This window comes from Acytostelium subglobosum (assembly GCF_000787575.1).
Source record: "Acytostelium subglobosum LB1 DNA, scaffold: scaffold15, whole genome shotgun sequence".
Classification (NCBI taxonomy): domain Eukaryota; phylum Evosea; class Eumycetozoa; order Acytosteliales; family Acytosteliaceae; genus Acytostelium; species Acytostelium subglobosum.
Window position 1 is genome coordinate 680,514 of NW_012236518.1, and position 12,078 is coordinate 692,591.

Sequence of the window (12,078 nt, forward strand, 5' to 3'; positions counted from 1 at the left end):
TATATATACATACTTACGTAGTCAAGTAACATCGATCAATCAACAGATCGATCAATCAATCAAACTAAAGAACATTGTATTGATTAGGATGATGTCATGTGATTGAGTGACTGTGGAGAAGACAAGAAGGATTAATATGGCGACAGATATTGTTGATGATGTTGTTGATGATGATAATGATGACTCAACAACAAAGTTGAATATACCACCTCCTCCAGACCCACCTGACCCTGACGAGTGTTGTGGCAGCGGCTGTGCACGATGCGTCTACGATCTCTACGAAGAGCAACTCGAACGCTACAACCTCATGAAGGACAAGATGATTCAGGCACATCAACAACAGAAACAACAAAGACTTAAAGATAAACAACAACAAGAACAACAACAACAGCAAGAGCAGGAGAATACCCAGCAAGTGATAGCAGTGGATGTCACATTGTCAGAGAGTTTGAATGATGGGCGCAAAGTAGAATCAATGTCAATCACTCCAGAAGATGTTGGACTGGTACAGGTTGAATATGTTGGTGATGCGACAGAGGACACGAGACAACCATTGGATGGCATGACAATGGGAAGATTCCAATCTGCAAGATTGTTAACATCGGATGACTCTCCCGATGTTTGTTATCACATGACCATCACGACAAATGATGGTGTTGATATAAAGTATCTACCAGGTGACTACATCAACATACTTTGTCCACAAGATAAACAAGATGTCGATCGTCTACTCAAACGACTTGGCAAGTCTGGCGACACCATCATTCGTCTTCGCGTCGGGCCCGCCTCCGCCACACTCTTCCGACACCTACCCCAACATCCTTGCACCCTGCGAGATCTCTTCACATGGACGCTCAACATATCGTTCGTACCTCCTCAGTTCTTCCTCTTGCAAATGGTCGACCATTGCAAAGGTATGTGTTTGTGTGGCGCGTCAGTTATCCACGACACTTGCTAACCCTTGCCCTTGCCCTCGCCTACCACCCCAGACGAGTCCGATCGACAGAAGCTGAGATACCTTTCGAGCCAGGCAGGAAAGACGCTGTACAATCAGACTATCCTGGCACATAACATTCGCTTTCCAACATTGTTGACCAAGTTCAAGTCTTGTCAACTACCTTTGGAGTTTATACTGATCAATGTTCCAGCGCACTCAATTAGACAATACTCGATATCAAGCTCACCCTTGACATTGTCCAACACAACAACAACAACTACAATAGACATCACATTCAAGCTGGTCGAGAAACAACAAAAACAAGCAGATTGCGACTCGACCTATGGCTTGTGCACACATTGGATGCACCGACTCTACAAGTCGGGCGAGTCGGCCATCATACCATTTGCAATCACTCACTCCAAGTTCCATCTTCCAAGCGATCCCCTCACAACACCAATCATCCTAATATCCACTGGTACTGGATTGGCACCATTCCGTTCATTCCTACATCATCGCAAACTATTGTACCATCAACAACAACAACAACAACATGGTCATCAACAAAATGGACAGTCATCAATGTTGGGCAAATGTTTATTATTCTTTGGATGTAGACATCGTGATTGGGATCTACTCTATCATGATGAACTACTTGAATTCGAACGTGAACATATTATAACAAAGCTATACATATCATACTCGAGGGAGAGTGATGATACCAAGGACATTAACGACAAAAAGAGATACATCAATTCACATGTTGAAGAATGTGGAGAACTAATATATGGACTGGTGACCAATCATCAAGGTGTAATATATGTTTGCGGGTATGAATCATGTGACCATGTGACATGTGACCATGTACTGTACTAATCAATTAATCATTCAAACATTTAGTAACTCTAATGGAATTGGAAAGTCTGCCAATGAATCATTGATCAAGATTATAAAGCGATACGCTAAAGTTGGAAGCAATGATGAAGCAATGGAGATACTATCAAGTTGGACAAAGAATTCTCAATACTTTAGAGATGTCTGGTCATGATGCATCAATAAAAGTGCGTGACACACACACTTGGAAACAATCGAGTTTTCATTCAAAATGTGTAACTACAATCATTTTTTTATTCTATATTATTTTCCAACATCTAAGGTATCATGGAACAGAAAACTACATGTAAAATATATCGTAATTATAGTAATATAAACAAGGAGAATTGTTATTGTTTTAGTCTCAATCTCAACTTGTCTCATCCAGATTATTATGAATATATCTTTATGAATATAAATTGAAGGGTCTCGGAGGAATGTAGGAATAAAGCTATTGAACAATTCAAGATATATAAAGTATGGGCAGATAATTGTATAACCATGCTAGAAAACACCAAGCTCGAGAAGACGTATCCAATAAGGAATCTTTCAAATCAAGACTATATAGATTATTTGGAGCAAAGATTTGATCCAGAAGAAATCAAGGAATTCGAGACCAATTATCTCCTTCATCCACTTACAAAGAAAGACTTTGAACAGAATTGGCTACGTCACTTTGGTAGTCCAGATGAGAAGGATAAATATATTTCTCAACAACAGGAACAAATACAGCAACTACAACATCAATTGAGATTGGTAGGCAAATAACCATAAATAAATATATATATCCTAAGAATAATGGTGTTTCTGTTCAACATTGAGATCTTGGTCTTGAAAGTTTGAAAGGGTGAGATTTACATCTTTGATCTAAAAGTTATAAAATATGTTTTGTGATCACCAGTTACTCTTGGGGTAGATGATCGTTCGTTCGAAAGTTGTGTTTGTGTTGAGTTGAAGTATAAGTACTACTTCCAAGTGTTAACAAACCTATGATATCATCTATTTCTAACTTTGAGGTACATTTGCTCCTTTTCAACAAGATATTTGTCACCCATTTTCCAAAAGGTTAACCTTTTGGACCCACTTTTTAGTTCATCCATGGACCGAATTAATTGATCTTTACAATAACCTTGTAGTTTTGTGATGGTCGAACCATCAAGTCTATGACGTGGTACCTGTCTACACCAAACACTCCATCCATCAATATAGAATTTATTCATTCAATCTTTCAATCATTCAATCATTCAAATATTTTACAACAAGATGAGATTAACTGTTACACTTGTAATCATTGCGGCACTGTTTGTAAACGTGTCCACACAATATGGTGAACCAGATTCAGATGGAAACCCAGGATGGCGTGAGCGTGAATCTCATGTGATTGTAAATGCAATCAGAAGTGGTAAGTCCTGGAACTATTCCAACCCACCCCTCACTCACTCGCTCTCACACTCACACTCACTCATTCACCCACCTGATCAATAGCACCAATCAAGTATGTTACAACATATTATACATCATATGCCAGTGATTTCTTTATGTCCCCAGCAATGTTCCCTGCTGTGCCTCCATTGTACTTGACGACGACAGATAGCCACCCAGCATTGTTGCACGCCCAGGACATGGCATTCAACAATTGTTTCAATCACAGTGATTGTGGAAACAATACATCCTTCGAACAACGCATTAAGAAGTATGTCACAACTGATTGTCTGGGTCAGTCATATGGCGAGAACATTGCCGCTGGCCTCGACAATGGTCGTGGCGTCTCCTGGTACCTGCTCTGCGAGAATGACACCATCCCCTGTGCTGCCGACTCGAACACTCTCAACACTGGACACAGAAGGAACATCATGAGTCCAACGTTCAAGTCGATGGGTATTGGATATGCCTACAGCGCCCAGGCTGACTATAGTTACTATTGGACGCAAGACTTCACTGCGGCAACATGTCCCTCACAGACCAACCCGATCTATGGTGGATCACACTCGTTTGTGGACAGCAACTTGGTGTACTATGCAAACTGGTGGAAGACTGCTCCTGCAACATCAAAGATCTATATCAAGGCTGGCAACAACGCAGTTGTGTCACATGACTTGACCCTTCATCTTGGCAACTCGACGCTGGGCACCTTCATCTACAACTCCACCACTCAGTACACAGAGTGCCAACTCTACGCCTTTGTATTCACGGTGGGTGATGCAACCTATCGCTATCCAGACACTGGATCATTGGCCACACTGACATCTACCGCCAGCAAGTGTGCTGCATGGTCTTCAACCAACATCATCCCAAGTCCATCTACAAGCACATCCACTACATCATCGAACCCAGCTACTACCTCAACCTCCACAACATCAACTGCCCAGACCACCACGACCACCAAGGATGGAACTACCACATCACAGACAACCACATCAACTACCTCGACTCAATCAACTGGCACTACCAGCACCACAAGGGATGGAACGACCACATCACAATCAACTTCCTCAACTACCTCGACTCAATCGACTGGCACTACCAGCACCACAAGGGATGGAACGACCACTTCGACTGGAACAACCAAGCCCTCGACCACAACAACATCAACCACGACCACTTCGCCCGTTACTACTACTACCGAGGGTGGTACGACTCAAGCTGGCACTACCAAGTCATCAACTGTTTCCACGTCCGCTAGCACCACGACTACCGGCCAGACCTCTGACCCAACTCACCCATCAATGGCCATTACCTTGTCTGGTTCATTACATCTTGGATTGATCATTGCTTTATTGTTTGTGGCACTACTTCTCTAAACACTGTGAGAGTGATCAATCATTCAATCAATCAATCAAATGATCAATCGTATATAAATATAACTCTATCTATTTATTTATTAATACATCACTCCCTGGGAGGTTGGAGAGGACCATTCGACCCGACGACCAAAATCAACTACTCCGAGATGTATCAATTGGACGAGTTGGTGGTTGTCTCTTTGCTGAACTGTGTGAAGGGATGTCTTTGGTCTATTATGATAATGTATCGGTGACACCATTATGTGGCATGTGGACAGCCCAATGAATGATGTGTTCTGCCAGCCCATGTAACACGAAATCATGTGTGCAGGGGATAAGTCCCGTCTTTTGATCATTTTGAACCACCCTCTACAACATCAAAGGGTGAGTCCTTTACAGCGAGACAGGAAATGAAGTGACATGCCCATTGATTTTCAAAAATATCTAATAAGTCCAAAGTATGATCGTCATACTCGGGTAGGTCAAGTTTGAACGATGTCACTAATACTTAAGTTGATGAGTTTGAATCAATCAATCCAATCATTCGTCAATATATTATACAAATAATAATAAATAATGAATAAAATATTATATTTTGCCTTATTATTGGCTTTAATTATACAAGTCTCTGTACAATACGGAGAAGGTGATGTCAATGATAACCCTGCCTGGCCAGCTCGTTCAATGCATGCAATCCTTAACGCTGCAAGATCATGTATGTTATTAATTATTAAACTTAAAAAAATGGTTTACTAATAATAATTAATCAATCAAAAATAATTATTATTATAGCTCCAAGGGCATGGTTCCTTAAATACTCTCTTGATCCTGCTCCCCCAATCAATGTTGTGGACCCTGGAACCTACCCACCAGTCCAGCCATTGTACTTAACAACAATGTTGAGTGCTTTATCTTTGGCACATGTCCAGGACATGGCCATGAACACATCAGGTTGCTTCGGATATGGTGATTGCAATGGCACTTTGTATGATACCAGAGTGTCAAAGTTTGTTACGAATCAGTGCATTGGTACTTTGAGGAACGAGACTGTTGGTGCTGCCACCGAAGACCCAGTCTTCATGGAGTTCATGTGGGTGTGTGGCGATCCAGAGGGCAACTGTGTGGCTGACTCTGAGCCCTCTGCCAAGTTCAGAAAGGTATTGTTCAACCCTGGCTTTACCGCAATGGGCGTAGCCTATGCCTATGGTAACAACAGTATGTACAAATCATATTGGACACAAGACTTTATGTCGACAACCTGTCCAAGTGAGACATCTCCAATCTATGGTGGCTCTCACTTCTACGATTCAAATGGCAAGAACTTAATCTACATTGCCAACTGGGCTAACACGGCCGCACCTACCTCTGCCAAGCTGTACACTCAGTTTGGTCCCACTGGTGATGTGATCTCGGAGGATTTGTCCCTCTGGGTGGGTACTAGCACTCTTGGAACCTACGTCTTCAACATATCGACATCAATCGCAGTGAAGGCCTGCACGAGATACGTGTTCGTGTTCAAGGTGGGTACTACTGTGTACCGTTACCCTCAAACTGGATCACTCTCTGTAATCACAAGCTATGAAAACTTGGATGAATGCCCCAACTGGACATCCCAAGAGATCAATACTGGATCCACAACATCCACGACCTCAACAACCTCAACTACTACCTCAGGCCCCACTGATACAGATACCACACCTACAACTGAGATGCCATCAACTACCTCTACTACCTCTACCTCAACATCCACTACATCATCGAACCCAACTACCTCTACTTCGTCGACATCAACATCACCCTCGACTTCCACTTCCACTTCAACAACATCCGCCAATCCAACTACAACCACAACTACTTCGACCGCCTCCACTACTGCCAAGCCAACAACCAGTACTACTACTACTACTTCAAGTACTACAACAGGTGCACCTTCATTAGGTACCACTATGTCAGTTCCTATTGTACTTGTTCTTACAACTATTATTGTGACAATACTATCATTCATTCTTCTCTAATTCATAAACTAAATATTATTATCTTTATCTCTATTATATGTGTTTGTGTTTATATTTGTGTTTATGTTTGTGTTTATGACATTCACGTCAAGATAAGATTGTTCTCGAACCTTACACCAACCTCCCTGGTGCTAGTCAGAAGTGTTCACCCACTTGAACAGATCTTTATCTTGTGGTTTTAGTAAATATAAATTTACTCAATTCCAATGGGGTGGAATGGTCAACAACAGTAAGTTTGATCTTAGAAAGGTTATTACCCCAATTGTAAATGCAACTGACTTTCTAACCCATTCATTCATTTGCTACTCACTCACTCACTCACTTACTCACTTAATAACATAGACATAAAGAGAGAGATACAATCTCAAACTTATATACTATTACTATATTACTATATTACTATATTACTAAGACATGACAACACAACCACCTTCATTTGTTCACTATGCAGAGATGCTCTCTGATAAAGTTGGAGGACAAGCCTTGGGCTGCAGTGACCAATGGTTCGCTCCTTGTGTAAACTTAATAAGTCATTCAAATCCCATTTGGGCAGAAGGCAAATATGTAGACACTGGAAAGTGGATGGTAAGACTCAAACTAACTGATCAATCAATCATTCACTAACATATGAATTCTATACTTTTATATAGGATGGATGGGAAACCAAAAGACATAATAATACATATGATTGGTGTATCCTTAGATTGGGTATCACCGGTATCATCAAGGGATTTGAAGTGGACACTGCATTCTTTACTGGCAACTATCCACCCTTTGCCTCAATCGAAGCACTTTGCGATGATAATGAACCAACATTTGCACAATTGTCTGCAAGTGAACAAGTAAGTTCAAGAATGAATGAATGGGAATGAATGAATGCATACTGACTGACCATCACCAACCATTCAATGAATGATTAGTGGTCAGAAATATTACCAAAGTCAAACCTGGGACCAGGTTGCAAGCAATACTTTGCAATTGAATCAACGACTAGATGGACACATCTTAGATTGAAGATCTATCCAGATGGTGGTGTAGCTCGTCTTCGCGTTTATGGACTGGCCTCGAAGGATTGGTCACTGGTGTTCCCAGGCGAGTTGGTCGATCTGGCCGCCATTGAGAGTGGTGGCGTCGTGATCAACTGTAGTGACATGTATTTTGGACACAAGAACAACATCATCATGCCTGGCCGCTCTGTTAATATGGGTGACGGCTGGGAGACAAAGAGAAGGAGAGGTCCTGGCTACGACTGGCTGGTCCTCAAGCTGGGCGCCCCAGGTAATGTACGAAGAATTGAGGTGGACACCAATTGGTTCAAGGGCAACTTCCCAACATCTTGCTCAATCGATGGTGCCTACTCAACAGACACATCAGTCGAGCGTGTTCCAACCAATGTCCAATGGAATGTTGTGTTGCCAAACACTCCACTGACTGGCCATCGTCGACACCTCTTCCAACGCGAGCTCAAGAACACCGATCTCAAACTAACGCACATTCGTCTCAACATCTTCCCCGACGGTGGAGTCAGCAGACTACGTGTGCATTGCGTACCTGATCTCACAGAGGCAACTCAAAGCAGTTCAACTCAGTAAACAAACAGATATTGATACAATGATTGGATTGATGGACTTTATTCGTTCGATCGAGTGGATATCCTTTGCTAACCACTTGCCTTGCACCAACTGAGGAATTGAAGGCATGTGATGTATTTACAGATGGGACACCATGTGGACGCTTGGATGTTTCGGTAGAAGAGGAAGAATAGGGCAAAGAGTATGCCGCCAGTGAGGGGAATAGCCACCACAAGTTGGCATATCCTCTTGCCAGTTGCCTTCCTGGTCGTGAGGTTTGGCAGGAAGATCAGACTGGACAACACACCCATGATGAAACCTCCAAGATGTGCAAAGTTATCCACACCAGGTAAGAACAATCCAACTGCGAATGACAAGACGATGGTGAATACCAGTGTACAGCAGTTCATGTAAGGACTCGCAAGCTGACCCCAGTTACGTATCAGATCGGTGAGGAGTACTCCAAGGAATCCAAAGATTGCACCAGATGCTCCAGCTTGAACAGAGTTTGGAAGGAATATTGCCGAGCATAGATTACCCATCACTCCACAGAGGATATATATTGGGAAGATGCGGTGTGCTCCATATGTTCGTTCGAGTTGCATTCCAATCTTGACCTGTGTCAACATGTTCATGAGCAGATGGAATATTCCAACGTGTAGGAATATCGGTGAAAAGAAGCGCCACCATTCGCCAGCCAGTATTGCAGTTGTGTACTTTGCGCCTGCATCCAGGAGGGTCGTGATCGATGGGCCGAACCATGGGTTGACCTTCCACGACTCGAAACCTTTGTTCAATATGATCTCCCATACCAGTACTGCCACATCGACGAGACTGACCATTATAGTAAAGTATGGATAGTATTTCTGAGGAGGAGGAGGTGCTAACATCTCTGACTCTTTGAAATTGACCGCGTTCACTCCTTGATTTGGTGGCGCCGGACGTCTTCCGGCCTTGGGTGAAGGATCCATTGGGCCCAGTGCCACCTGAGGCGATGTCGACTTGTCTTCAGCTCCATGTTGCATCCTCGATGGATGTCCAGCACGTCCGCGTCCACGGCCACGAGGGCGACCACGGTCCACATCAGGATCAACCATCTCTGGTGGGTAGAACTGTACCATGGCAGGGTCGACATCAATTGGAAGATGTGAACCTGGTGGACTAAGTGGTTGTTGATATTGTCCACCACCGCCAGGTGTTATACTATTGTTGGTGTTGTTGAGATGTGATTCGTATGAAGGTGGAGGTGGATGGTTGTCGGGTAAAGGTGACATTTCTACATCATTCGGTGGTCGCCTATTTGCTGATCTCTCCCAGAAGCCTTCATTCATCCAATAAGGCTCCTCTCTATTTGTATTATTATTCCTCTGTGTTGGATCTTGATTCTCATTCTCATTCAACACTCCAAAGTATACTCCAATACCATCTCTAATTGAACTAGCTGCGCCTTTAAATTTTTGATTGGCTCTCTTGGACATTTCTATCTCTTTAAATATTATTATATTACTATAAATTTATAAATATATTATTATTACAACAATAAATATATATATATATATATATTATGTTATTGAGGTTGATTAACTTCAATGTGATTGTTTGGTTGATTGATTTAAGGCTCGTCCACCCACAACACAACTCTATCTCTATCTCTATCTCCTCTAAGTCTTGTCCAAATGATGTTGATGATGGATGGTGATGTGCTAATAAAGTGATAATTGCCAACAACCATATAAGTTGTTATTATGAATGATTGATGTGATGTGTTATGTAAGTATTGAATTACAGTGATGTTGATGATACATTCATTCCTCTCTCTCTCTCTCTCTCTCTCTCTAACTCAATCGATTATAATATATGGTGGTTGAATTTAATTGTCACATCTAGTAGAACTAGTGGTAGTAGTATTGATCACACTCAATCATATTCGTCCCCAACTATTACCTCATACACATCACAGTCAGTGTTGATCGATCAATCACATTCACACACACACACACACACACACACACACTCACACACACACACAACTACCAAGGTAGTGATTATAACACGTGCTTGCTTTCCTTGTCGTTGAGACCTTACTTTGTGTGTGTGAGATGTTGGCAACACACATTTGCCAACGACATTCTTTGAACAACAAAAAAGACTAACTAAGTCTGAACGACTGACATCGATGTCATACATTGTCCCACATCCAATGTTTCACTTAATGATTATTATTGGCTGGATAAGTGAATGTGTTCATTGAGTGATGTTGGAACTTGAAGACCAAGAAGTCTCAATAAACTTTGAAATGACATTGATGGATGGATTGGTTAAAGTTGTTTTCCCTACATTTATTGCAATCGAGAGAGAGAGACTAATCGATGTGGAGCTAGACTCTTTGACGACGACAATAGATTGAATGTGTAGCGACTGACGAAGATTGGACTCTTGGCTTAGTTCTCGCCGAGGACGTTTCTCTCGCTGACGTAAATACCATCGAGGAACTTACGGACATCCTTGAACTTGACGGCAGAGCGCAGCTGGATGTTGGCACATGATTGGGAGAGCTTCTCGAGGTCGTTTCCAACGAGGACGATCTCGTCCTTGACCTTCTCGGTTCTGGTGCAGGTGATTCCCTCGAGCAAAGGAATGCGACGGACGATCTTCTCACCGAAGAAGTTACGGATCTCGACGACCTTTCCTCCATCGACAACGACGACATTGATTGGGAAATGTGCATATACAAATCTCATCTTGTACTCGTAACCCTAATAATGATTAATGTGATTGATTGATTGATCGATCGTTTGTGTCAGATTATGTTCGTTGTCCTGTTGTTTTGTTGTCTATGATGTTGTTGCTGTTGTCGCGTATCTTCCCCTGCTGAATATCGCATTCATTCAATTGATTCCCTGTACTGCGCGTGCATGCATTCATTCTCTCCTGCTTATTCGTGTACTCGAAGACTACACCTATAATGATCGATGCTGTGATGATAATGTTGATGTTGAGCATACCTTGGTGACACCGGTGATCATGTTCTCGATGTGGCTGGCAACGGTGGTGATGGAAGCAATCTGGTCGCGGGTTCCGAACCAGAGGTCGATGGTGACGACCTTCTTGGTCTTGCCGACCAGGTTGATGTCGACGGACAGATGGTTGAACTCACGCTTCAAGGTTCCACGTGGGCCAGTGACCTTGACGGCACGTCCTTTGACTTGAACGGTGACTGATGATTTGATTGATTTGATTGTGTTGAATGTTAGATACCTGTTTGTTGTGTAATCCTGTGTGTCGTAGTCCTCTTCTATCCATCCATTCATCAATCCATTCATCAATCCATAACATGTATAGTCTACAATTGCATTGAGAGTCGATGATGGGATATCCAATGTATCGCAACTCGCATGTTGAGATGTGTAATGGGATTCATACCTCCCGCGGGGATCTCAACGGTCTTAGATGACTTGATAACTTTCATCCTGTTATTTGTCGCTGTGTCTGTAGGGATGGGGAATGCGATAGGTTGGAATGAAGCACAATACAATTTGGATAGCTTTGGTTGCGTCGTGCCCTGCCACGCTCACTCGCATCGTGGTCCATCTGGCTCATTCGTCTCCTGTTCTCACACAATAACCAAAATTAAAAAAAATCAACTGTTTCAATTTGATACGTAGTTCGTTCCCACCCCAAGATTGTTATCTGTCTCCGCTCTAGATAGTGGAGTAATACTGAGTCAAAGTTAAAGGATTGATTTATTGATCAAATGATCGATTGATTGATTGATAGATTGAATTAAGAAGAGGTATTTTGAAAGTCATTTATATTAATATGTCCAGTACCCCAATCACTACAATGAATAGAGCACTCTAATCAATCAAAGGAATGCTTATGAATGAGCGAATGACAAC

At 42.3% G+C, this 12,078-nt stretch overlaps 6 protein-coding genes across 6 annotated transcripts; 4 read left to right on the forward strand and 2 right to left on the reverse strand.

The window, feature by feature from the left end:
- Positions 1–136: 136 nt before the first annotated feature.
- Positions 137–1,985, forward strand: SAMD00019534_076540 (hypothetical protein; the record flags this gene model as incomplete). Its single annotated transcript, XM_012897351.1, has 3 exons — positions 137–914; positions 990–1,767; positions 1,838–1,985. 3 exons carry the CDS (start codon positions 137–139, stop codon positions 1,983–1,985), a joined length of 1,704 nt encoding a protein of 567 aa, XP_012752805.1.
- A 1,088-nt stretch (positions 1,986–3,073) lies between these two features.
- On the forward strand, positions 3,074–4,611 carry SAMD00019534_076550 (hypothetical protein; the record flags this gene model as incomplete). The annotated part of the gene is made up of 2 exons (XM_012897352.1): positions 3,074–3,212; positions 3,296–4,611. 2 exons carry the CDS (start codon positions 3,074–3,076, stop codon positions 4,609–4,611), a joined length of 1,455 nt encoding a protein of 484 aa, XP_012752806.1.
- A 666-nt stretch (positions 4,612–5,277) lies between these two features.
- Positions 5,278–6,608, forward strand: SAMD00019534_076560 (hypothetical protein; the record flags this gene model as incomplete). The annotated part of the gene is made up of 2 exons (XM_012897353.1): positions 5,278–5,308; positions 5,386–6,608. 2 exons carry the CDS (start codon positions 5,278–5,280, stop codon positions 6,606–6,608), a joined length of 1,254 nt encoding a protein of 417 aa, XP_012752807.1.
- A 414-nt stretch (positions 6,609–7,022) lies between these two features.
- SAMD00019534_076570 (hypothetical protein) lies at positions 7,023–8,200 on the forward strand (the record flags this gene model as incomplete). Its single annotated transcript, XM_012897354.1, has 3 exons — positions 7,023–7,193; positions 7,259–7,450; positions 7,529–8,200. The coding sequence occupies 3 exons, from the start codon at positions 7,023–7,025 to the stop codon at positions 8,198–8,200; spliced, it is 1,035 nt and encodes a 344-aa protein (XP_012752808.1).
- A 71-nt stretch (positions 8,201–8,271) lies between these two features.
- Positions 8,272–9,657, reverse strand: SAMD00019534_076580 (hypothetical protein; the record flags this gene model as incomplete). The annotated part of the gene is made up of 1 exon (XM_012897355.1): positions 8,272–9,657. A coding segment is annotated over one exon (1,386 nt), but the record flags the coding sequence as incomplete, so codon positions are not given.
- Positions 9,658–10,620: 963 nt separating this feature from the next.
- SAMD00019534_076590 (hypothetical protein) lies at positions 10,621–11,648 on the reverse strand (the record flags this gene model as incomplete). Its single annotated transcript, XM_012897356.1, has 3 exons — positions 10,621–10,935; positions 11,185–11,522; positions 11,603–11,648. 3 exons carry the CDS (start codon positions 11,646–11,648, stop codon positions 10,621–10,623), a joined length of 699 nt encoding a protein of 232 aa, XP_012752810.1.
- Positions 11,649–12,078: the final 430 nt, after the last annotated feature.